This window comes from Carcharhinus amblyrhynchos, chromosome 6, assembly GCF_965287045.1.
Source record: "Carcharhinus amblyrhynchos chromosome 6, sCarAmb.v2.hapA, whole genome shotgun sequence".
Classification (NCBI taxonomy): Eukaryota; Metazoa; Chordata; class Chondrichthyes; order Carcharhiniformes; family Carcharhinidae; genus Carcharhinus; species Carcharhinus amblyrhynchos.
Genome location: NC_137329.1, coordinates 24559067 through 24586655, shown reverse-complemented (window position 1 = coordinate 24586655; position 27589 = coordinate 24559067). Strand labels below are relative to the sequence as shown.

The following is a 27589-nucleotide window of genomic DNA, read 5'->3' as shown; positions in this document are numbered from 1 at the left end:
TTTCTAAGGGAATTAGTTTGTTTGAACTCTGTCCATTGCTTAGCTTCTTTTCACGGCATGCATATTCCCTTTTTGTCTTCTGTCCAAATGCATAAACACCCTACTACAGTAGTGAGCTCATTCTGTTGCTATCACTTTGCCCTTTTAAAAGTTTTTTGTGGCTTCAGGGTGATCAAAAATTTATTCTGAGTCAATTTTACAGCCTGGGTTTCAATGCAGTTTGTTGGAAGAAAACGTTTGCTTTGAGATTGCCCCTTTAACAAACATCTTGCATCTCTTCACAGCTGATAAAACACTTTTTAAGATGCATTCACTGGAGTAATTGGCTCTATAAATTTGCAAAGCTGTGCACACCTCACCAGAATCAGACAAAATTCCATTGCTTCCGTTCTTGCTGACCTATATCGGCTTCTGCTCCGGCAAAAGTTGAATTTTAAAAGCCTCGTACTAGTTTGCAGGTTCCTCCTTTGTCTCACTCCTCCTATCTCTGAATGGTTTCCTTCTGCACTGTAGGATTCTGTAGTTATGGTTCTATGGTATTTGTTCCTCCAATTCTGGCCTCTTGAGTACCCTAATTTTTAATTGCTCTACCGTTAGCAGTTATGCCTTCAACTGTATAGACACTCAGTTCTACACATCAAGATTCCTCTCCAAATTTTTCTGCCTCTCCAGCTCTCTTTGCTCCTTTAGATGGTGCTTAAATCTTAACTCTTTAAGCACTGACCCTAATATCTCATTACCTGGCTTGACGTGCCTGACGAAGGGGCAGCAAGCGCTCCAAAAGCTTGTGACTTATGCTACCAAATAAACCTGTTGGACTTTAACCTGGTATTGTGAGACTTCTTACTAGTGTTAAACTAATCATAGAATTTCTGCAGTGCAGAAGAGGCCTTTCAGCCAATTGAGTCTGCACCAACTCTCTGACAGAGTATTTTACCCAAGCCCCCTCTCCTGCCCCATCCCTGTAATCCCACACATTTCCCGTGGCTAATCCATCTAACCTGCACATCTTGGGACACTCGGGGGCAATTTACCATGGCCAATCCACCTAACCTGCACATCTTTGGACAGGGGGAGGAAACCTGAGCATTCGAAGGAAACCCAAGCAGAAATGGGAAGAATATGTAAACTCCATGCACACACGCAATTGAATGCAGGTCCCTGGAGCTGTGAGGCAGCAGTGCTTATCACAGTGCCACCATGCTGCCCAAATGTTCCTGTGATGTGTCATGGGATGTTTTCCTAAAGGCACGACATGAACTCTCAGTTTTTATCATATGAGAAATGCAGCAATCGTTTTGCGCACAGCAATGTGCCACAAATGGCAATCATGAAAAGAACCAGATAATCTGGTTTGGTGATGTTGGTTGATGAATAAATGTTGACCTGGATACTGGGAGAATGCATCTGCTTCTCTGCAAATCACATCACTGGATCTTTTAAACCTGTGTGATAAAGTGAGCAAGATTTCAGTTTTGCATCCCATTCAAAAGACTACACTTCTGACAGAGCAGCACTTCTTCAGTATTCTACTGCAATATTGCACTTTCAAGTGCCTTATTGATTTGAACTCATTAGCTCTGATTCGGGCAAGATTGCTCTTGTTGAGCCACTCTATTGTTGCACAGTTGAATATTAATTTCAGTTACCTTATTCTGCAGCTGAAGTTATGCTTTGTTAATTTTTTTTAAAAAATGATATTTTCCGAAGTAATGTCTGCCTTGGCTCTAAGTAGAATATTCCCAAACTGTGCCATTTGAGTTAAGAATTAGGGCTACACAGTTTCCTAATATGCTGTTTATCCATTGAATAAGTTAGCGACAATATGGGTAAGGTTGCAGTACTTATTCTGGCAGTAATCTAATGTAGTTTTATCTTTTTTAATCCCCTGTGCAGCTTTTTGACAGACTGCGTGATGAACAGCCAGATTTCAAGGAGAAGATTGTAGCAGTGAGCAGTGAATTGACCCAGCCCGAGCTTGGGCTTAGTCAGGCTGACAAGGAGCTGCTAACATCCTGCATTAATATAGTCTTTCATTGTGCAGCCACTGTACGCTTCAATGAAACCTTGAAGTAGGTGTTTGAATTTTTTTTAATGTTCCTTTTTACTTGATACTTCACTAGATGTGGACGTTATTGGCAAGGTCAATGTTTGTTTTATGCCGATCCTTAATTATCTCTTGAGAAAATGGTAATGAGCCACTGCAGTCTGCAGGTGATCCTGCAGCACCGTTTAGGGGAAGGAATTCTAGGATTTTGACCCAGTGACTATGAAGGATCGACTGATGTGTGTACAAGTCAATATGGTGTGTGACTTGGCTGAGAACCTGAAGGTAGTGGTGTTTCACTGTGCCTGCTGCCCTTGTATATCACAGTGCTAGAGGTTGTAGTTTGGGCAGGCATTGCACTTCTGCGACTTGGTACATGTTGACTGTGTGACACAGTGGAATGGGCAATCTGAAATTACTGGGCTTACATCCTGCATGTTTCATAGGTGATTTTCTTTTATCCAAAGAAAAATGGGGAACTTAGAAACATAGAAAAACTACAGCACAAACAGACCCCTCGGCCCACGAGTTGCACCGAACATGTCCCTACCTACTAGGCTTACCTATAACCCTCTACCTTACTAAGTTCCATGTACTTATCCAAAAGTGTCTTAAAAGGCTCTATTGAATCTGCCTCCACCACCACTGCCGGCAGCCGATTCCACGCACCCGCCACCCTCTGAGTGAAAAACTTACCCCTGACATTTCTTCTGTACCTATTCCCCAGCACCCTAAACCTGTGTCCTCTTGTGGCAACCATTTCAGCCCTGGGAAAAAGCCGTTGCGAATCCACTCGATCAATATCTCTCATCTTATACACCTCTGTCAGGTCACTGCTCATCCTTCGTCTCTCCAAGGAGAAAAGTCCGAGCTCTCTCAACCTGTCCTCATAAGGCATGCCACCCGATCCAGGCAACATCCTTGTAAATCTCCTCTGCATCCTTTCAATGGCTTCACCTGTAATGAGGTGACCAGAACTGCACACAGTATGCCAAGTGAGGTCTGACCAGGCTCTTAGACAACATTATCTCCTGACTCCTAAACTCAGTTCCTCATTATTTCAATGAACAATTGCTCATTGTTTTAATGAGCAATAAAATTTTTAGACTAAAGTTTGCTCGTATTGCAGGAGTCTTTCTAATGCCTGATACATGCATCTCGGTCAGCATAAAGTTTCAAATGTTGCGAACCTTGGCGAATTTGGTAAATGTCCTTACCCCATCAATCGGAAGTTGCTACCCTGGTGCAGTAGAATAGTTGAGTTAAATGACTTGCTGTTTCTCGTCATTGTGCAACTTCCCATTCCCTCCCAACCTGCCTTTATTGGACTGAGTCAGTTCTTAAAAAGTCAGCAAGAGTACATATGATTTGATGTGAAAACAGGGACTCTCAAATCGGTTGTTGATTAGTTTTAATCTAGTTTTTTGTGCATTTGTGTTACATGATGAATAGAATTTGCTTGAAAAAGGAACAGCAGTTTGTTGTGAATCAAACACAAAAGTGCCTTTCAGAAAGCTTAAGGAAAATTTGGACATGCTGTGCTATCTCAGCTTTCAGATTATCTTCCAATTGGGAAACCATTTGTCATCTTGCTAAATGGTTATCATCTGATTGAACATTCTCAAAAACGATACTTGTGTCAGGGAATTTCCATTCACCTGATTGAGAATGTGAGCAGCTTCATAGATCTGAATCATAGAATCCCAGTAGTGTGGAAGGAGGCCATTTGGCCCATCGATTCTGCCTCAACACTCTGACAGAGTATTTTACCCAAGTTCTCTTCCTGGCTCTATCCCCTCCTTTAAATCAACTCTTGCATCCACCTATGAGTGGAAGTTTTTATGTACTCATGAGCCAGTACATCACATTGTTGCCCAGTCCAACTTCATAAACTATAATATTTTATCTATAATATTGACGGAACATCACTTCAAAATTTTGAGTTAGGGTGCACAGATCTAATATTGTCAAATTTTATAGATTTTTTTAAAAAGTGACTTGGGTGTTATGTTTATAATTCTTAGATATTTATTCTGAAAAGTGGCAACTTTAAATGTGTTGCATGGAATAAAGTATATTCAACAGACTGTAGATAAATGTTAACCAAATTTTGGGTGGCTGGTAAACAGTTCATTGTTTATATTAAACAAGTTTATAGTCCTGGTGACCTAACCAAGGTCATTGTGGTTCAAAATAAATGGCAAATTCTTCATTGTGCCTTCTGTGTAGTCAAATTCAAATCCAGGCTTTGATGCTTAATTCTTTTGCTCCTTATACTCAAATTACAAAAATTGGGATATATTTTATTTTTATAATTTGATATAAACTGATGGAAGATTAAATGTGAGACAAAGCCCAATTCTCTAATGAACCAATTTTGTAAGGAATTGTCCACTGCACTTCAGCACTGGAATTTTGACGTGTTGAGCGTCAGACATCTGGTGATGATCTTTGTTCTTCTCTTACAGAGATGCAATGCAACTGAATGTGGTCGCTACCCGCCAGCTTCTTGCTTTTGCACAGCTGATGAAGAAGCTTGAGGTCTTCATTCACGTTTCCACTGCATATGCGCACTGCAATCGCAAACATATTGAGGAGGTCATTTATCCACCTCCAGTTGATCCGAAAAAATTGATTGAAGCTCTGGAGTACGTTTGCTGTTTTATTTCTTTCCTTCACTATTTTTGTAAAAACTTAATAGTCCTCATTGGTTTTCTGCAATGTAGATCAATTCATTCCATCTTTACAACTTCCTTCCCACCATAATGAACAAAAAGATTTCAACAGCTATTCTAAATTAGCATTTCTGTAGATGCAGCGAATATTGAATCATGAATTGCTTTTAGTTCATAGCTTTTTTTGAGAAAAGGTACTTGCGTCACATGCGACTAAGTGCTAAATTTCAACATAAACTCTCGTTCCTGCACCCTTCAGATTTTTAGTTACAGTATTACTCTGCAATTTTGCATTCGGCTAAATGCAGTACTTGGATGTTCTCTCACTTGATCTTCATCCATTGCAATAGTGTTTTTACTTGTAACTTTCTGTACCTGCTTGAACTTGAGCTTTATTTCATTGGGTTTAGAGACTCATGTAAATAGGCCTATTGATCTGTAACTGGGTTCTCCTCTTGATGTTTAGTCTTGAATATAATCCAAATGTAGGTCGTAAGATATTTTTGAAGGCTTTGCGTTTTCACTATTATAAATTTTTCATAGGTGGATGGATGATAGTCTCGTTCAGGACATTACAAGAAAGCTCATTGGCGAGAGACCAAACACATACACCTATACTAAAGCCATGGCAGAATACGTTGTACAGCAAGAATGTGGAAACTTAAATGTTGCAATTGTCAGACCTTCTATCGTGGGAGCTAGCTGGAAGGAACCATTTCCTGTAAGTTTTGGGGTATTTCTCAGTTGAGGCAAAAACAATTTGAATACAGATAGCACCTTTTTAACTTTCTAAGATAGCTCATGTGCTTCGTTGAAGAGATTTTGACAAAATCTAATACTGAACCAAAATAGAAGATACTAAGACGGCTTTTCGAAGAATTGGGTTTTAAGGAGCCTCTTAAAAGAGGAGAATGCAGAAGAGAGGCAGAAAAGTTTAAGCAAGTAATTTTAATGTTCAGGGACCAGGCAACTAAAGACATGGTAGCCAATGGAGCAAAGGAAATTTAAGATGATGGACATGCTGTAAAGCAGGGATGCCTAAACTTTTTGTGTTGCATGGCTTGGACACAAACCATAGAAACTTGCAAGGGTCATTAAAAATTTTAATCCATGTGCATATATCTAAACAGACCCTGGTGCTGGGATTTGCGACTTGTCAACTAATGAAGCAACAATACTTGAATTCTAATGGCAAAGTAGAAAGTGAGGAAGAAAAGTCCTTTCGGTTGCCTGGACTTATGGGGCAGATTGCTAAAGCATGAGGTCTGTGTACAGCCTCGTGGCTGCTGTATATTTCTGAAATCATATTTTCAGGGTGTAATGGAAGTTGACCAGGTGACACAGTAGGTTAATCTTGCTGTGTCAGAGTGGTACTACTTGTTTGTGCAAGGCTACTTGTTGCTCTATTTCCAGTATTTAATGATTTATAGCTTTAGGAAGACTTCTGCCCCTTTCTGATATTGAAGAGTTTTTCAATAATCATTGTGATGTAGTTTAGGAAAGGATATTTAGTCAGATTCACACCATGTTAAATGTGAGCATGTTCTAAATGGCTTAAAATCTTTCCATCTGCTTTCTTGTGTCTTCGGCAAATAGGGTTGGATTGATAATTTCAATGGACCTAGTGGGCTTTTCATTGCTGTAAGTAATATTTATGTTGTTTCTTTGGTGCTCAAATCTTTTACATAAAACAGACTATCCATTGTGTATTGTGTTCAGTTACAAAATAAAGTGCTTGTATCTTATAACTCAATACCCTATTTGCTAATGCTGCCATGTGATATCCATTTCAGTACATCAGCTACTGTGCTAGTATCACTTCACGTTGCATGTCCCGGTGATCAGAGTTGTAATCCAGAGGCCTACGCTAATGCTGTGGGGACAAGGGTTCAAATCCCACCATGGCAGCTGGTGTAATTGAAATTCAATTAAAATAAAATCTGGAATTAAAAGCTTGTCTCAGTAATATGGGCACAGTAAGAAGCCTCACAACACCTAGTTTAAAGTCCCAACAGGTTTATTTGGAATCATGAGCTTTCAGAGTGCTGCTCCTTCATCAGGTGAGTGGCTGCTGTATACTGTCAGTAATAGTGACCATGAAGCCATTGTTGATTGTTGTAAAAACCAATCCAGTTCACTAATGTTGGTTAGGGAACAAAATCCACTATTCTTAGCTGGCTTGGCCTACATGTGACTGCTTACCCTCAGCAATATGGTTGACCCTTAATTGCCATCTGAAATGGCCTAGCAAGACAGTCAGTTCAAAGAGAATAAGTGATGGACAGCAAATGCTGGCCTTGTCTCCAATGCCCCCAATCCCAGGAAAGAATAAATAAAAAATGTATTCTACAGTTTTGTATTTGATGTCTTTGTTTCAACATAAAACCTGACAGTATCTTGTTATAATCTATTAAGTGTTTCAGGAACTAATTAACATGAGAAAATACTGGAGCCTTGAAGATTGCATGCATTGCCTTTGTGAATTATCTTTAATGAATAGAGACATAATGACATAGTGGTTAGCGCTGCTGCCTCACAGGACCAGTCTCCCAAGTTCAATTCTAGCCTTGAGTCACTGTCTGTGTGGAGTTTACTTATTCTCCTTTTATCTGCGTGGGTTTCCTCTGGGTGCTCTAGTTTCCTCCCACAGCCCAAAGATGTGCAGGTTAGGTGGATTGGCCATGCTAAATTGCCCCTTAGTGTCCCAAGATGTGTGGGTTAGGGGGATTATTGGGGTAAATACACGGAGCCATGGGGATAGTGTCTGGGTAAGATGCTCTGTCAGAAAGTCGGTGCTGATTTGATGGGCCAAATGGCGGCCTCCTGCACGGTAGGGATTCTATGATAATCCATAATTCCACATGAATTAGACTTGGACCATGGTCAGTTTAATTATGAAGTTTCTTCCGTCATCTCTATTTTTAGGTATGTATTTAGACAAGTTGCCCACATTATTTTTACAATGCTCATTTCTTTCCCTGGTCTGATGGATGCAATGGAGAAGGAAGGAGTCTGCATTCAGGGTAGGGCCAGTGAGTGTGCAGACATGATTTTGTGCCCCCAGAGGTCGATCATCTATGATGTGACGCACTGCAACCAAGCTTTGAAATTTTTCACTCTGTATCTAGCGTTGGGGATTGAGCTTGGCCCTGCCCTTGGGTACAGTGTACGAGCTGGTTGTGTTTGCCTAACTTCCCCCAGTTTGGATATATGTCAGCTGCTGAATACAAAGCTGAGGTTAGCCACACTTGGAGTATTGTGAGGTGCTCTGGGCACCACATCTTGTGAAGGATATATTTGCCTTGGAGGGAGTGCAGCATAGATTTAACAGAATGATACCCAGATACCAAGGGTTAAATCTTAACAGAAGTTATCATACAAAGTACAGTTAGATTTTTTGCAGTTTAGGTGGTTAGGGCTGATTTGACTGAAACTTTCAAGATATTTAGAGGAACAGAGAGAACGAGAAATTATTTCCACTGGCTGGGAGGGGAGTAAGGGTTGAGAACATCCCGGCATAGTGGGAATAGTCTACAAATTAATCCAGGTGTGAAATTGGTAAAGACTTCTGCGCATAAGGCTGGTAGAAATTTGGAATTCCTTTCTGCAAGTACTAATTGACGCTAGATCAGTTTTAAAGCATACTGATTGATTTTTGTTCACCAAAGATGTTAAGGGATATGGTTCAGGTTAGTGTTTGGAGTTAGGTTGTGAATAAGACGTGATTTCATTGAATCATGGAACAAGCTTGAGGGTGAAATGGTCCACTCTTGTTCATATTGTGCCGAATTTCATATTTAAAGGTGCAATCAAAACAAACTCCCTCAGTGTTGAGTGCACTTCAGAGATGCTGCTAAAATTCATCTAGCATCATCCAAACACTGCCATTGAATTAATAGCACAAATGTACCAACATTTTGCTTGCATGCTCCCATCACACAGCCTTACCAGTTATGGACACAGCAGAAAATTGTGTACAACTCAAATCCTGCACTTGTGTAGGTAATGCATCTTCGTAACTGCTTTTCTGTAATGTTTTTAAAGAACAGCATTCTGCTGTTGCAAACATCACTTTGCTAATGCAGCATTGTTGATTCCTTACAATATTGTAAGTTGAAGTTTATAATAGCTTCTGAATTGTACTTTATTTCTCCTCTCCTGTATCTAATTGGTTGATCTTTCAGGCTGGAAAAGGAATCCTTCGCACAATGAGAGCATCAAACAGTGCAGTGGCAGACCTGATTCCAGTGGATGTGGTTATAAACATGACTCTGGCAGCAGCATGGTATTCGGGTGTTCATAGGTACAGCAGGTGACTCCTCTTAATCTTGATGTAGTTATTGCAGCTTTAATGGGGGGAAAAACTCTGTGGCATGTATTCCCTGTTCGAAGTACTTGCCCCATCTGTGTCTGGGGAAAGAAATGGGTATCATGCATGTTAAATATTCAGACTTGGGAGGTTTGCCACTTTGTGCCTCTTTAACATGGGTATATGACAAGGTAACTTAGCCCTTTGAGTTTGTTCTGGCACTCAATTAAATCATGGTTGATCTGTATCTTATCCCAATCAACCTGATTTGGCTCTGTAAGCCTTAACGGTCTTGCTTGATAGAATTTAGAGTCTCAAATTTTTAAATTTTCATCGACTTCCAGCCTCTAGAGCGTTTTGAGGAAGATATTTCCACAGTGAAAGAAATGCATCCTGGCTTCACCTCCAAGTTGCCCAACTTTAATTTTAGGATCATGCCCCCTTGTTCTAGGGGAAATAGTTTCTCTGTCTAGACTACCAACTCCTCCAATCATCCTAAACCTCAACGAGACTGTGCCTTAATCTGCTATAATCAGTGGAATTTAAATCTAGTTCATGCAACCTGCTTTATGATTCAACACTTTTAGTCCCATAAAGAACATCAGAAAAAGAAGTAAGAGTTTGCTCTGCTATGTAATATGATCATGGTTGATCTTTGGCTTCAGCTCCACTTGACTGCCCAGTTGTCATGTCCCTTAATTCCTTTAAATAAAAAGTCTGTCTGCCTCAACCATCAATACATTCAACAATGGAACGTCTAACAACCCAGAATTCAGAATTCAAAGGATTCATAATCCTTTGATTAATGACATCTTTCATTTCAGTTTGAAATGATTGCCCCACTACCCTGAAACTGTGCCACTGTGTTTTACAATCTCTCTGTGACTACCCTGTCAAACTCCTTCAGAATCTTGTACATTTCAGTGAGATCACTTCTCATTCTTCTAAGCTCCTACGAGGCCCAATTTACGCATCAGCCTCATCCCAGGTGTTAATCTCGTGAAACTTTGCAGTACTGACTCCAATGCGAAAGTATGTCCTCTACATATGAAAACCAAAACTACACACAGGTGTGATCTCATCAAAGCTCTGTGCTATTCAAAGAATCTCTACAGTGCAGAAGGAGATCATTCGGTCCGTCAAGTCTGTGCTGACTACAATCCCACCCAGGCCGTATCCCTGTAACCCCACGCATTTATCCTGCTAATCCCCCCAGCACTAGGGTCAGTTGAGCATGGCCAATCAACCTAACCCACGTGTTTGGACGGTGGGAGGAAATCTGGACACCCGGAGGAAACCCTCACAAACATGGAGAAAATGCAAACTCCACAGTCACCCAAGGCCAGAATTGAACCTGATGCTGTGAGGCAACAGTGCTAACCACTGTATCACCATGCCATCCAAGGCTTCCTTATTCTTGTACTCCAATCTCCTTGCAGTAATGGGCCAAAATGTCATTTGTCTTACTAATTGTTTGCTGTACTTATATGCCAACATTGTGTTCCTTGTACATGTACATCCAAATCCCTCTGAATTTCAGCAATTGCAGGTCCTACCTCTTCTTGAAAAGAGATTTCACTTCTCTACTTTTCCAAAGTTAATGACTTTACACTTACCCACATTGTATTCTATCTGCCATTTGTTGACAATTCACTTAGCCTCTTTGAAATAAAAACAGAAAGTTGTGGAAAACTCAGCAGGTCTGCCAGCACCTTTGGAATTTTGAGGAAATTATATTGGACTCAAAATGGTAACTCTTGTTTTCCTGTGTACAGATGCTGCTGACTTTTTCCAGCACTTTTGTTTTTACTTCAGATGTCTAGAACTGCGCTATTTTGCTTTTATATTTCTTATAGCCCTTCTTTATTCTCTCCACCTAGTTTTGTATCATTTGCAATCTTGGGTGCATTGCTTTCTGTCTCTCTATCTCATCATTAATATGTATTGTTAATAGTTGAGCCCTGCACTCATCCGTGTGGCACTCCTGTAGCCACAGCCTCCCAACTTGAAATGTTCAATTTATCCCTGCTTGTTGCTTGCCCTCTGTGAACCAATCCTCTTATCCATGCTAATATATTGCCCTTAACTGAGTGAGCCCTTAGCTTGCATACTAACCTTTTGTGTGGCAGCTTATCAGATGCCTTTTGGAAATCTATCTACTGGACCCCCTTTAACTGTTAGTTTTTTTTTTGATTAAATAACTAATAAATTTGTCAATCCAAATTTCCTTTTGTAAAACTTTATCTGATTTTTCTACAGACATTTTTAAGACTTCGTTAATGATAGATTTTTTTCTTTGTTTTATTCTGCTAGATTGGCGCTGTCCTTCTTCAAGGCCCAAACAACTTCCCTGAAGTGCAGTGCCCAGAAATAAATACAGTACTTCAGTGGCAAATAGGGGGTGAAAATGACTTTGGCCAATTACACAAAACAAGCACATAAGTTGGAAGCATTGTCTCATCTTCCGTTTGGTTCTTCTGAGGTGGCACCGTGCTTCGTGCTGCTGCTCTACAGCGCAAGGAGCCTTTGTTCATTCCAACCTTGGATGAGTCTGTCTGGGCTCTTTCGGAGAGCCGGTGTCGACTCGATAGGCCGAATGACCACTTGCTGCACTGTAGGAATTCTATGGCAACTGGTGCTTTCAAAGCTGAATCATAGCTTTAATCCCTTTGTATTACCTGGTGAAAAAGATTACCAGTCCATGAGATTTTCAGTTGTTTTTTGTACTTGCCCACTCAGATCATTTTTTCATATTCTCAGTAGCTCCCAAGACGTTACAGTCAGAATCCTTCAAGCATCCCATAGTTGCTGAATCTTTTGTTTTCCTTTTTCTCAAGGAAATTTGCTGATGCACAGTCATGACACCGCCGCTCCCCCCACCCCCCCAAATGTTGTATATTGGTTGTAGCTTACAGCCACTGAGAGACTTGAGGTGAATACTGTTCAGATTCTCAAAGAAATTAAATTTACTTGCGTTGTACTTTTACTTTTCAGGCCAAGAAACATATTAATTTACAACTGTACCACAGGTGGCACCAATCCTTTCCACTGGGGTGAAGTTGGTATGAAACGTGGTTTATTGTTTTACGATATTTGTTCTGTTGCATTAATGTTAAATGCTTGCAGTTAACTTATTTACCGTGTAACTTTATTTCAGTGGTATCATTGCCTAGTGTAACATCGTGAGGTGTAGTACTGGACTAATAACTATGCATACAGCAGCTCTGAGATTTTCTAACCGAAATGAAGCAAGAGGAGAATTGAGACTACCAAAAGTTTACATACCACATGTCAAGTGTACATGACCTGATGCATGTCTAGCTTTCCCGCATGATTTGGAAGCCTGTTTTGGTCTCATGGCCCATGGAATTTGATAATCTAAACCATTGATGTCCAGTTATTTTTTGGCTAATTGCCTGTTTGGCACTGCTAGTACAGAAAAGAAAGTCACCACTACAAACTAAACAGTACAATGAGGTTGAAAAGTAGAGTTTCACATTTTGGGTTTATCCTAACGTTGTGAGCTGAATATTGAAAATTCTAAGATTCAAATTTATTTTCCTCTATTAACCAAATGCAATTTTCATCCGGAATTTTTTTTTAAACTTGCTGCATTCTCTTTTTCTTCGGTTAAATCATATCGTAAGATTTCAAGATAGGCTTAAGTCATCCACTTTGTTGCCTTCCGACTGTTTTGTGTTAAAACTCTCCCCCTGTGCAACAGGTTTATAGGTGGTGGTTTCTCTTGCATGATCTTCCCATGTTGCCCTTCAAACTTGATGGCATTCAAAAAGCTTGGGTTATAATGTGGTATTAATTGGTTTTTGAGTAAAATGGTCACTGACCCGCTACTACAGATGTAGTTTGAACTTAACTAGTACTTAAAATACATCAAACTTTTTCAGCAGGTGGCAATGATTTTAATCTTTAAATGACACCTCTCATCTTACACCTCAGATTAGATGCAGGTGGCCTCTTTTTTTTGTTAAGCTGCATAGGTTAAGATGAAAAATTGATTATGCCACACAGAGTGAGTGAGATTGAGACATATGATGTAATGCCAAGAATAAGTTGCATTTGAAGGAATGTAGCCAGCTTTCCCATGATCTTTCTGCTGTTGGAAGATTTTTTTAATCCACTTTTGTCTGTCTGTCATGATATTTTCAGGCTATGGCATTAGTATTGCTCTATGAGAGTACCACAGAATTTAGAGAAACAAATCGGGCAGGAAGCGAAAATACCTGCCAGTTCGCTATGTACTTGTTTTATGTAATTGGCAAAGGTTATTTGCACCTTTTATGACCAATGAGACTGTTTTGCCAAAAATAAGGCGCATCTTATTTGGAAATGCTAATTGCATGGTCCACATTTACCTACTCCATAGATCCCCACCATCACAGAAGCCCGTCTTTAATAATTTGATTAACTCCATGTGATTCCAAGAAACAGCTGGATGTAGCAAACACAGTGGGCCCCAGCGTCATCCTGGCTGCAGTGCTGAAGACTTGTGCTGTAGAACTAATCATACCTCGAGCTAAGCTATTCCATTGGAGCTACAACATTGGTATCTACCTAACAATGTGGAAAATTTCTGACATTTGTCCTGTCCACTAAAAGCAGGGCAGATGCAATCCAATCAATTACTGCCCCATCAGCGTATTCTAAATCATTAGCGTGTGTCACAGTAAGCCACTCTCAGTCACCAAGAGCATGTACATCAGCCCTCAGTTTGTGACTTACCAGGACCACAGAATGCCAGCCCTCATTGCAGCCTTTGTCCAAAAATGGAAAAGGAGGTGAACGAGTGACTGCCCTTGACATTGTGGCAGCATTTGACCAAGTGTGGTAGCAATGAACCGTAGTAAAATTGAAACCAGTGGAATTGGAGGAAAACTCCACTGAGAGGAGTCATTCCCAGCATAAAGGAAAATGATTGCTTGGTGGAGTCTAATCATGTTTGCACTGGAAATCACTGCGGCAGGTCCTCAGGGTAGTCTTCTAGGTCCAACAATCTTTAGCTGATTCATTAACTACCTTCTTTCAAAAATAAGGTCAGAAATGAGGATGTTGGCTGATTGCACAGTGTTCAGTAATGTTCAGTTTGCAACTCCTTAGATAACATAGCAGTCCTAGGCAAAATTCAGGTTTAGACTGCGAAGTGGCAAGAAACATCCATGCCAGATGAATGCCAAGCAGTAATCACTTCCAACAAAAGTGTTCAAGCATTTCCCCTTAATACTGCTTGACTTTGCCATTATCAAATCCATCACCATTAACCAGAAACTGAATCAGCTACACAAAGTTTGTGACTACAGAAACAAGTCAGAAGCTGGGGATTCTTATTGAGCAATTCACCTCCTGTTTCCACTATCTACAAAGCACACATCAGGACTGTGATGGGATACTCTCCACTCACTTGGATAAGTACAGCTACAACAACATACAAGAAAGTTCAGAACTGTCCAGAGCAAAACCTATTTTATTGATGTGCCATCCATTCACCTCACTACTGAGGCAATGTCTACCATCTATAAAATGCAGTGGAGCAAGTTGCTAATGCTCTTTCAACAGCCCCCCCTCCAAACCTGTACCTCCCACATCTAAAAAGGTGAGGCCATTAGGTACGTGGGAACATCACCATTTCCAAGTTTTCACCTTGACTTGGAAATATATATTCCTTGATCATCACTGAGTCAAAATGCTGGAACTCGCTCCCTTATTGAGCTATGGAAATACACAAATTCCAGTGGTTCAAGAGAGTGGCTTGCCACCACCTACTTGAATGATAAATGTTGGCCATGTCAGCAATGCCTACATCCTATGAAGTGTTTTTTTCCCTCATTCATTGGACGAGGCCAACATTTGTTGCCCATTATTGTACAACTGAATGGCCTGCTAGGCTCTTCCAGAGGTCATTTAAGTGTCAACCACATTGATGTGTGTTTGGAGCTGCACATAGACCAGACCTGGTAAGGACGGCAGATCATCTTCCTTAAAAGAGTATTAGCGAACCAGATCTGATCATTTCATGGTATTATTCTGCAGTATCTTGCTTAATAAAACCAACTGCAAAGCCACCCCATTCATTTATATGGTTTGCAATAACTACTGCTATAGTTTGAGATACTTTGTTTAGTTTTCCTGCAGCTGGTAGGATGTGTGTTCAAGTCTCGTTATATTTGGTTGTGTGGTCGGTGAACAAACTTCTTGCTTCATTTCTTGTGGCACTGGGCCGACTGAAGCTCTGAAATACCCTGTTGTCTTTGTATTGGTTGGTCATTTGGCATTACACTCTTTCAAAAAAGAATTTCAGTCCAGGTATATCTTGTTTTGTCTGGTTCCAACTTTTTTATTGTTTCCAACTGAATTTCAATCAAGTGGTAGTACAGCCAGAACCTAGTAAAATTGCATTGGTGAATTCACTTATTTTGAACTTCTCATTTTATGCAACAGTGGCATAAATATTAAATTGATTTGAAATTGGGTTGGAACACAAAACAGGTTGTTGAATGGCAGCAGTCAAGTTACTGTTTGCCCAGTAAAATACCATTTCTAATTGGCAACAAATGCCAGCAACATGCACATCTCATGAAAGAATAATATATACAAAAGTATATAATTTCTGGCAGTAGTGCCACTTTGTGGTGACCAAAGAGAATGTGTGCAGTGGGTCTCATGCTTCTTTCACAGCCCTAAATCTTTGTTGGCATCTCGAGGTTTTGAGCATATGTAGCAAATTATACTGTCATGCAACTTTTCTTCCTCAGAATACCATGTAATATCCACTTTCAAGAGGAATCCTCTCGAGCAGGCCTTCAGACGGCCTAACGTAAATCTAACCTCCAATCACTTGATCTATCACTACTGGATTGCTGTAAGCCATAAGGCACCAGCATTCCTGTATGATGTCTACCTCAGGCTTACTGGAAGAAAACCAAGGTAATGGTGGCTAGCTTTCCCCTGTACTTGTATCCTTAACTGTTTTGTCAAAGGCTTCTTCTTTGGTTCTACTTAAAATTCTTGAGCTATTGTCTCCACCTAGCTATCTGCTGTGTAAAGTGCCTCCACAGTTAGTGACAGCTAATTGTAGCATCCACTGGAGATCTGCAAGTGTCTCTCTCTCATTCCTGGAAGGATGGTATAGAATGACATGCAAGAAAATGTTCTCATTTAACCTGCTGTTGAAATCATTAGAACTTAGTGTTTAGGAGTTAGTAACATATTTGAAGGAACTTTGCAGGCTTCATAACACTTATGTTTAATGTACATTTAGCTTAATTTAGTGTAACATTTCAAATTTCAGTCTTAACTGGGTATTGGGGTGAGAGAATAAGTTTTGTGAGTGAATTGTTTCCCGTTGCCACTTGATTTTCTAATGCCCTCTAGACATGGAGAAACTGTCTTGCAATTCAATTTAACTTTCTTCAGAGCTGAATTGCAAGTATTATTTTAAGAGCCATAACAAAAGACATTTGCAACATTAGCCATTTGATCTAACTTTAGGGTGGAAATATAGTGATGGCACCTGATCTGATGTAACATGGCTGAATGGGAAGCATGCACTTTGAAACCTGTGGATTTGTAGACAAAATGGTGGGAATGTTTTTGCAGCTTGACTTTGAAGCCTGGAATTTTCCTTTAATGCTTCACTCTCCCATGAGTGTCTGGTACGCTTCGTTCAAAACAACAGTAATGCTTATTTTCTCTGCAGAGTATCATGTAAATATGTCCTTCAAGATGAATCCTTTAGAACGGGCATTGAGACGCCCAAATGTAAACCTTCGTTCCAACCCTATTTTGCATCAGTATTGGATTGCTGTCAGTCATACAGTACCTGCATTGTTGTATGATGCTATTCTCAGGCTGACTGGTCACAAACCCCGGTAAGAAGAGTTCAGCGGAGAATAGCCTTTGTATTGGGAGTTCACATAACATGGGTTTTAGTGGCATGATTCTTAATGCTGTTTAACTTTTTGCATTTGTGTGTTTTTGTTTATAAGGTAGCTATTGGTACACTAATCTTAAACATATAACTTGCATGTTCCTCCTACGTGCTCCTTTCAAATCGTACTAGGGATCTTCAAGATAAAGTTGCAATGCATTTGCAGAAGCACCGTAATGTAACGGCAAAATAATGAGCCAGAGTATAAAACCCACACTTCCTCAAATGGTGACTTTTCTCAACTTGGCCGGATGGTCATGGTGGTTCTGGGAGGAGGAAGGGTGCTTAGTTTGGAGGAAGGGAAGGAGGGAAAAATTGAAACACCAGCCACTCCAGGCCTCTGCTACCAGCTGCATTAAGAATGGCATCACTCTTCTGTCTGTCTCGATAGGTGAAATCACACACAATTAGGGGAATGGGAAGGAAGGAAAATATAAGGCAAGATAGGAAGGACTTTTAGAAATTTAATGCTTTATGTTCTACAGTAGGGCTATCTAAAACATGGCTATCAAATTCTGGCATGGAATTGATTGGGTTCATTTGGCAAAGTTTCCCATCAATTAACCTGCTGAAATTACTTTTAGGTTCAAAAGCCTTTGAGTGACAAAGAAAGAAATTGAACTTGTGCCACTGATGCAGGTAAATACAAAAGTCAATTTGGACACAAGCAAAATTTTGTTGACAACAGATGGTTTGTTAATTTGTAGTGTAGGTTCAGTGTGGGCTATGAGCTGGGACGTGAGTTAACTCTTCACAGGATCTCTTACATCTTTGTGTACCTCTGGAGGATCAGGCAGAGCCTGTGCTTTAACTTCTTAACTGAAATTTTTATTTTACAATAAAAGCCTGCTGATCCATTGTTTTTCCACCCTTCAAAAACACACCATTTGCCAAGCACCTTTGTGAAAGCTGAAATGTTGAGGGATTTTAACTTTCAATTAGTTTTATCTCAATCCCATAAAAAGTTATAGCTTATTTAAACATTTGTACACCATGGTGGTACAATTTGAAATGAGTGGTGTAATACTGCTCACTCTTGAGCAGAATGCAGGATAAATGCACTGAAATGTACTTATTTGTTTTTAAGTTGTCAAACTTGAGCAATAAATTGCTGTAGTTGAGAAGGACTTGAATTTATTCTCCACTGCATAGGTTGAAGTAAAAGTTTCAGATCAAATGCTCCATTAATTGGATCTGTCCAATTTGAGACAGGAGGGAGAGGGTGCAAAGATTGCAATCATTTGGGCAATAGGAGCGAAGCCAAGGGAGGCAGGCAGAGTGGAAGTTTGAAACTGGTTAGGAAAGAGAAGAGATGGTTCAAAATCATACTCCAGAAGGCATTTTGATGCAAGTATTATTTTGCTAAGAGTTTGGTGAAAGATGCTGAGCATTGTGTGGACCAACTTGTGAGAGCTCAAGCAATCAGCTGATGGCTAACATTTTGGAACAAACTACATTAAGCGTTTTTGTACAGGGCAGCACAGTGGTTAGCTCTACTGGCTCTCAGGACCAGGGTTCAATTCTGGCCTTGGGTGACTGTTGGTGTGAAGTTTGCACATTGTCCCATGTCTGCGTGATTTTCCTCTGGTTGCTCCAGATTCCTCCCTGTTCAAAGATGTGCACGTTAGGTGGATTAGCGAGGTAAATATGTACGGTTAGGGGATCGAACAGGGGGCAGTGTTCTGAATGAGATGCTCTGTCGAAGAGTTGGTGCAGATTCAGTGGGCCAAAGGCCTCCTCCTGCACTGTAGGGATTCTATGAAATATAAGCAGCCTGGGTGAAAGAAACCGGAAAGATTTCAAGCTGATTACTCTCTGGAGTACTGCCAGTAATGCAGGCCAAAATTGATATGTTACAGATTAAGTGACCTGATGTGAGAGTGCACGAAAACTGTAGGAGAGGTGGGGGGATTTAAAGTTTGCACATAGAAGAGAAAAGGCATTTTGGGGAGCACAGATAAGGGCATGCTATTTAATTTGATTGTTATAATGCATCAACTCCGTACTTATTTCAGAGTGAATTAATTTGGTTCTCTTCCCCTGCTCAAATGTAATGTTTGGTCATTGGCTGCATCTAAATTATGATCTGAACGACCTTTCAAATTCATCCCCCGCCCCCCTCCCATTTAAAAAAAACACACACAGGCACGAGTTAGTTACTTTTAACCTGATCGTGCTGTTGTGATGTATTGAAGGCAATCATATGGGCTTGGTGAAAGGGCATGGGAATGGAAGGTCACCTGCTGCTGAATGAAGAGTTATGTCCTTGGGGGTTTATCCAGTTAATTTATCTTGCGTGTGCTATTAATTAATTTTAATTAAAAGAATAAAGCCAATCATCTAAATGTAAGATATTACAGGGATAAAAAAGCACAAGCTGTTAGCTCCTCAGTCATTAAATTTAAGCTAATTTATTAATATCACAAGTTGGCTTACATTAACACTGCAATGAAGTTACTATGAAAATTCCCTAGTCACCACAGTCTGGGACTTGTTCAAATACACTGGAGAGAATCTAACATCTTTTGGACTGTGGAGGAAACACAGCATCCAAAGGAAATGCACGCTGACACGGGGAGAATGTGCAAACTCGACACAGACAGTGACCCAAGTCAGGAATCAAACCCCAGTCCCTGCTGCCATGAGGCAGCAGTGCTAATCACTGTGCCAATGCCATTCACTTTTGGCCAATACATGGAGGGTGATATGTTTATCACCCCAGTCAGAATTGACAGAAACTACAAATTGGAATGTCATAATGCTAATATGCTTTGAGGCATTTTAGTTGGATGTTGTGCTATAAATTTTGAGGGCAATTATGGATGGGCAATAAACATTAGCCTTGCCAGTGCTGCACACATCCCAAAAACTGCTATATGCACAGAAATACTGCAACTGATGTCCAAAACCTAAGCCTCGATAAATAAATCATGAAGTTGTTGACTTGGGGAGCTGATTGATTTGGAAAGGGAACTTGTTCACATTTCTAATGTGCTTAAGTGTCAAGTGTGTTTGTTTTTGAGTGTAATTGGCAATAGTGTAGCCCTCTTCTGCAGTGTTGTAAGTGAGCTTATCTAAAGTCAGCATCCGTGTTTACACACTGATGGTCTTATTTGTCTCTGAGCCGATGGATTAGCAGTTATAGCATTAGTTGGCAAAGATCAACTCCAGCTGATCCGCCCTATAGTTATTGGCTGATGCAGCTTATCCAGCAGTTAATTCCCATGTGCCAGTGGAGCATTGGAAACCAATCTTTTGTAGTCTGTGAAGGTTCAAATTTGACCCTCTGTAGAAATCATTCCTGTATGAGAAAAAAATCATTCCTTCCACTTCATCCCTGTTGTGGCTTTGCAGTTTGAGTTCTCTTCCACATGGGACTATTATTGAAGCTTGGCTGTGCTGGAATATTTAATTTATTGTTCTGTTTTGATGAGGAGTTGGTAGTGGAACAGCCAAGGTTCAATCGGAAGGTCACAGTCAAGAGAGGCTGTCAACTTTAAAATGTATTTTCCATTGGTGTCTGTTCAGTTTGGATGATGAGAGGTTGGCATCCATGTGTCCCTTTCCCGTTTACATCAGTAAAACTGTCCATATTGTCCTTGCTGCAGAATCATAGTCCCATATTTTGCAGGCCATGATTCTGCTGCTAAAATCAAGTAGCATGTTTTTGCAGTATAAGTCTGCAAAGCCAGCAAGCTAATGTTGCTACCTAGCCACTGAGCGAAATGAGCCAGGGAGCTGATCGGTGGGGGCAGGGAGTGGGCAGGACTAAAAATACTCAATTCCCTTTGGCAGAACAGTAGTTGACCATCTGCAAGATACATTTCCAGCTTTTAAATTGGAACTTGGAAGCAAGAAAATAAGTCTGTTAAAGTTATGATGTGGAGTTGCCAGCATTGGACTGGGGTAGGCACAGTAAGTAGTCTTACAACACCAGGTTAAAGTCCAGCAGGTTTATTTGTAACACGAGCTTTCAGAATGCTGCTCTTTCATCAGATGAGTGAAAAGTTTAGTTCACAAACAAGGCATATGTAGACATTTTATATGCCCTGTTTGTTGAACCAAACTGTTGTGTTGTGAGTCTATTGAAGTTGTAATATGTTAATATTCATTAGAGAAAGGAAATGACCATTGTTGTATCCATTACCAGATTGGATCGTTTGTGCCAACTTCACCCAAAATATTAGTCCCAAGTCAATTCAGACTGTTAGCTGGGATTGTGGTCAGTTGCTTATAGTGTCTAGTCCAAACTTTCATGAAGACATTTGTAGAAACTTAAATTTGCAGAAATATTTGTCAAGAATTGCCTGAATAAATCTACTGACATAAAGGTGACTGTATCCAAGCACAGTGCCATTGTTTATTCTAGTACATACTTTGACTGCATATTTCGCATTTCAGAGAAAATTTTTATATATATTTTGGAACTGTTAAACCTGTTGAATACAGTAACTTAAAATGTGACATGAGAATTAACTGTTGTGCATCCTACAGATCTGGCCGTGATGATGCGGTTGACATGCCAAATGGTATGTCAGATTTTTGTAAGAAGCATTTAGGGAAAGAGCTCTGTAACTGAAGTTAAGAAACACAAGTTTAGTTTCTTGAACAAAACTCAATCTTCCTCTGAAGCTGAAACAGGACCAACGTGTGTCAGAGGATCAGTTCTTGAATTCTTCAAAGAATTACATCATGTTGCCTGGAGAGCACTAAATAGCACCCTTCTGCAAGTGGTTAGCAAAGTTTGAGGTGACAGACAACCTGCCTCAGCAACAGAAAAAGGAACTATTGCCTCCAACCAGCTTGTGAAATGTGCATCGATCTGGCTCCGAGCTGACCCCCAGGTACTGGTTTATGAGAACTGTGTTCTCAGCGCTGCATTGTATGACTGAAAGGGAGATTCACTATAGTCCTAGATGACCATCAGCTGCTCTCTCCTTTCACCACACCTAAGGCAAGGTTGAGAAGGTGGGCCTTTAAGAATAACCTCAACCGATACAAGAATTGAGCCCATGCTGCATCGCTCTGCACTAACTAGCTGTCCAACCAACTGAGCTAAACTGACCCTCGTGAAGGATGGATGACTTGCAGCTGGCAAGAAAGCTAGTTAATTTTCTTCTTTTGTATTTTGAGGCACATTCACAGCACATCATGGAAGGAGCAAATCATAAATATGCCAGTCTTTTAAAAGACCAATCTCCCAATACTTGTTGAGCAGAGACAATTTTGCTGGCTCGGCATATCCGCAAAATTGAAGACGGCTGCTGTATTCCCAGGGATTTCTGTGTTTTGCAAGATAGCCAGAGCCAGAAGACCAGCTAGAAAGCCCAAAACGCCTCTTCAAGGATGCAGCAGGCATGACATGAAGGCCCTAACCATCAGTTTTCTCACCTGTGAGGCACTTGCCAACAATAGAGGAAAATGACATTACCACCAGTGGGCTGGCATGTGCTATCTTGATGATCAGTGGCTGTAGTGGATTCACAATAGGCACCAACATCTAAAGCAGCAACACCTGATACAAGACACTTTTAGCAAAACTTTGTTCACACAGATTGGTCTGTTCATACATCAGCAAACATGCACCACATGAATCTATCCTATTCCCAACAGATTTACTGCATGTCCATCATCTTGTGTAGCTGGAAGGATGCTGGTGATGACAGAAGTGCATCAAATATATTGAAGCTCTTTTTAAAATTTTTGTGCAAGCTGATTTTTATTTATTTATTAGTCACAAGTGGGTTTACATTAACACTGCAGTGAAGTTACTGTGAAAATCCCCTAATTGTCACACTCCGGAACCTGCACGGGTACGCTGAGGGATAATTTAGTGTGGTCAATGCACCTAACCAGCACATCTTTTGGACCGTGGGAGGAAACCAAAGCACCCAGAGGAAACCCACACAGACACAGGGAGAACGTGCAAACTCCGTACGGTGACCCAAGCCAAGAATTGAACCCAGGCCCCTGGCGCTGTGAGGCAGCAGTGCTAACCACTGTGCCAGCATGCTGCCCCAACAATTTTGGTTACAAATAACTCGGTAAACTGTTCGGACGCTATTTTGTGTTCGTAATAGTGCAATCATCAAGTGTCTTAGGCGAGGGATTGTCAAACTGACGTCACTGGGGGAGTTTGAGTTTTAGGTTAATGACTCAAGTTATTTCTATTTTTTTCCTGTATCTTAATTTTTAAGCATGTTATTTTTAATGTGGTTTGTTTTTGGTCAGCTAGGTTCTGTTCTGATAGCTGCAGATCTCGTTGCAAACTGCACAGTTAGATATTGAATGTACTCTCCTTCACTTGTGCTCCCTCCTCTTCTTCCCCCCTCCCCCAATCCTACTTAGAGTTTAGGTGCATGGTGTTTCAGAAAGGGATTGGGTTCCCAGATGAATGCGGGAGCCCCTGTTGGAGTTTAATTGCTAAAGCCGCCCAGGCTATAAGTATGCAGCACCACCCACTTCCTGCTACATGTCCTGCCAAACCCACTGAAGCAATTAAAGCACTGCCTTTGCAGCATTATTATCTTGGTGATTGTTCCAAATTGTAAGAGTCCTAGACAACATGCCATCTAAACTCCATGGATGTGTGGCTGCATAGCCATTATGAATGTACCACACAGTGCAATAAACAGGCTGTACACAAAAGGAAAAAATAAGTGGAAGCTTTGGCTCAAGCCCATGCAAGATCCTGTTACGCCTTGGTCTGGCTGGTCAGCCCATAATAGCTTCAAGTGCTGCAAACATACCTGACCTAGATGTCAGAATAGATAGCAGTATACTGAGTCTGCCACAAAAGCATGCCTTGGTTCTGAACTTCTGTTGCCAAGCATGTTATCTTTCTGAACCTTAAGAGCTCTGCTTACCTCTCCCCTCTCCAAAGAAGATGAGCAATGTCTGGGCAATTTCTGTTGGCAAGGAGGCTAGGCATGTTTTAGGTTAACTTCTTTCAGAAGGTGATTGACTTTGGGAAAGTACTTCAGTGCTGATAGCAAGGACTGACTGCAGTCTTTCATCAAGTCATTAGGTGCGTTTTTGGAAAATTGTTTGGCAGAGGGGAAACTAAGACAGAGTTTTGTGTGAAATAACTGCGGGTTGGACCAACACAGGACTTAATCTGTCCTTTGAGAGGTTAGAGAGGAATTTCTGGCCAGGGTATTCATGAATTGATGGCAGTTTTGTATTTTGCATTTCTTGAGTGATAGGGGGATAAATTAGGAATTTGTAAATGAGTCTAATATCAAATGGAATGAACATAGAACATTACAGCGCAGAACAGGCCCTTCGGCCCACGATGTTGCGCCGACCAGTTAAAAAACAATGACCCACTAATCTAAACCCATCCCTTTTCGTCCATAAACCTATCCACGGATCTCTTAAACGCCCCCAAACTAGGCGCATTTACAACTGCAGCAGGCAGGGCATTCCAATCCCTCACCACCCTCTGGGTAAAGAACCTACCCCTGACATCCGTCCTATAACTACCCCCCCCTTAATTTAAAGCCATGCCCCCTCGTGCTAGCTTTAGCCATGTGATAGTGTGACATGAACCCAAGATCCCGGTTGAGGCTGTCCTCAGGTGCATAACTTGGCTATCAGTTTCTGCATGGCAATTCCGCATTGTCGTGTGTCTTGAAGGCCACCTTGGAGAACATTTAACCAAAAATCAGAGGCTGAATGCCCTTGACTGCTGAAGTGTTTCCCTGATGTGGATTCCCGACGGAAAGGGAACACTCCTGCCTGGTGATCGTCGAGGAGTATCCGTTCATCTGTTATCGTAGCGTCTGCATGGTCTCGCCAATGTACCACACCTCGGGGTATTCTTTCCAGCAGTGTAAGCCAATTTGTGACACTAATAAGTAAATTTTTTAAACTTTAAACCTTTATATCTGTGATAGTACTTTGATAGAGCTGAGCATTTATAGGCGGATCCTTTAATCTAGATGAAACATCAATATGCTTTTTAACCAACTGAGCAACTTAAAATCAAGTGTTTATGTACTGACATAAGAGGAGAGATTGTTGGATAATCAGCCATGATCACAATGAATAGTGGAACAAGCTTGAAGGAACCAAATGGCCTACCAAGGCTTCTATTTTCTATGTTTCTATCCACTTTGGTAGAGAACACAGAAATGCAGAGTATTTCTTAATGGAGAGAGAGACAGAGGTGTATTGATGTCCAACAGTGCCCTTGTTCAAAAGTTACTAAAAATCGACAGGCAGGCGCAACAAGAAATTAGGAAGGCCAATGGTATATTAGTCTTCAGTGCAAGAAGATTTCAAATACAGGAGTAAAGAAGTGTTGCTGCAGTTGTATAGAGCCTTGATGAGACTGTACCTGGAGTGTTGTTACAGCTGGGTGGTCTAGCACCAGGGGACACTAATTAAGACCAAGATAAGGAGGATTTCCTCACTCAAGAGGCTGGTGGATCCTGGGAATTTCAACCCCAGAGGGCTGTGCAGGTTCAGTCACCAAGAATGCTCAAGACAAAGTAGACACATTTTTAACTATTAAATATAGAAAGGGACGTGGGAACAACACAGGAAAATGGTATTGAAGTAGATGATCAGCCACGGTAGCCATCAATCATCTAGTCGAATGGCAAAGTAGGCCCAGGGAGGTTGAATGATATGCTTCCTGCCCCTATTTCTTGTGCTCCGATTGTGGCTGCAACAGCAAATCAGAGACTGGCAAATCTGTGATGAGTAACTCAACTACTGAATACACAAAGCCTGTTCACCATCTACATAGGCATAAAGAGAAGTGTGATAGAATATTCACCACAGTTACATTGCATACCATCTACAGCAAGCTGCCAAGACTCCTCGGAAAGGAACTTCCAATACCTGTTAGGACCCAGACCAGAAGATACAAGATGTTTTAAAAAGATAGCTTATACCTTAAATTTTTACATTTGGATTTGGCACAGGTGAGCATAAGGTTGTTTCACTCCAGGTATGATTCAACTGACCCGCCAAGAAGCTTTCATCAAGCAAAGTTTATTTAAGAACACAGCTAAAATATAAGGAAAATAGCTTAACTTTTACCGGTTACTGGATTCAAACATGGATACAGCACAGCATAGCAGCACAATGGTTAGCACTGCTGCCTCACAGAGCCAGGGTCCCGGGTTCAATTTTAGCCTCGGGTGACTGCATGGAGTTTGTATGTTCTCCCTGTGTCTGTGTGGGTTTCCTCTGGGTGCTCCGATTTCCTCCCACAGTCCAAAGATGTGCAGGGTAAATGGGCTTGTTAAATTGCCTCTCAACATCGGGGGATTAGTGTGCAAATATGTTTATGGGGTTAGGGCCTGTGTGGCGTTAATGGCCTCCTTCTCCATTGTAGGGATTCTATTAAACCTTAACAGCTAACTGTCCATGATGTTCCAAATCAAACATCCTATAAACATACACACAGCCCCTTCTAGACTTGGCACAAAAAGCAAGTATATGCACATGATGCTGGATCTTCAGCTTTTTAACACCCAAAATAAATTGGTCGTTTGAATATTGGAACAAATTTTCAAGGTTTCCCAGACCTGGAACATTTCCAAAAACCCACTGAAAAGAAAGAGAGAGAGAGAGAGCGGGGGGGGGGAGAAAGAGAGAGAGAGAGAGGCGGAGTGCGCCAGAGAGAGAGACGGGGAGCGAGCCAGAGAGCAAGCCTTTGTTTTAACGTTGTATCCATTTCAGAAAAAAGAAAACATTTATCTTGTAGCTAATGGCAATGGAATAATTGTTGGAGACTTTAATCTTCATTTAGACTTGACAATCAAATTGGCAAGAGTGGCCTTGAATAAGTTTATCAGATGTTTTTTTGACATAACTTCTTGTGTGTTTTGGCACCAACTGAGGATAAAGCTATTTTAGATTTAATATTGTGTAATGAAGCAGGGTTAATTAGTAATGTTACGGTAAAAGAATCCACTGGGAAATAGTGATCATAATACCATTGAATTCCAGGTTAAATTTGAAAGTGGCATACTCCAATCAAAAATTAGAACCTTAATTTAAAGCCAGTTACATAGATATGGGGGGGATAAGAAAACAGTTCAAATTGCCCAATTAAAATGCATTCTGCGTCTTTCTCAGGAAGTTAGGGATAGTATTAGATTAAAAGAAAGAGGCTTATGATGTTGGAAAAAAAAGCCTGAGGATTGGGATTGTTTCAGAAACCAGCAAAAGACAATATAAATTGATGAAAAGAAATAGAATGAGTAAATGAGCCAGTAAGTAAAAACAGACTTAAGAGCTTTCATAAATAGATAAAAAGGAAGCAGCTAAAGTTAGCCTTAGTCCATTAGAATCAAAGAGTGGAGAAATTATCTTGGGGAAAAGAGAAAATGGCAGAGACACTAAACAGAATATTGTGTCACAGTAGAAGACAAATTAATTCCAGAAATAGATAGTAAACTAGGGGTTAAAAAGAGAGACTAAAATCTGATAGTCCCTGGGGCTTGATGACCTACACCTTAGGGCTTGAGATTACAATGGCAGAGTAGGCTCAAGGGCCTGAATTGCCTATTCCTGCTTATGTTCTAGTTCTTATGTTCTGATAGCTGCAGAGATGGTGGACGCTGGCTGTGATTTTTCGAGAATTAATTGGATCCTTG

General features: G+C 40.7%; 1 protein-coding gene across 4 annotated transcripts in view; it reads left to right on the top strand.

Annotated features, from left to right (window-relative positions):
- far1 (fatty acyl CoA reductase 1) overlaps window positions 1-27589 on the top strand; it is a 108261-nt gene that overhangs the window by 54378 nt on the left and 26294 nt on the right. For 2 of the 4 annotated variants that reach the window (XM_080190037.1, XM_080190038.1), the window contains exons 3-9: window positions 1897-2072; window positions 4516-4695; window positions 5266-5443; window positions 6319-6363; window positions 8907-9034; window positions 12026-12093; window positions 15799-15970. In XM_080190037.1, coding sequence (XP_080046163.1) covers window positions 1897-2072; window positions 4516-4695; window positions 5266-5443; window positions 6319-6363; window positions 8907-9034; window positions 12026-12093; window positions 15799-15970 — 947 coding nt within the window. Of the gene's footprint in view, window positions 1-1896; window positions 2073-4515; window positions 4696-5265; window positions 5444-6318; window positions 6364-8906; window positions 9035-12025; window positions 12094-15798; window positions 15971-16742; window positions 16915-27589 lie in introns of all 4 variants that reach the window. The other 2 variants (XM_080190039.1, XM_080190040.1) reach the window with 2 other exon arrangements.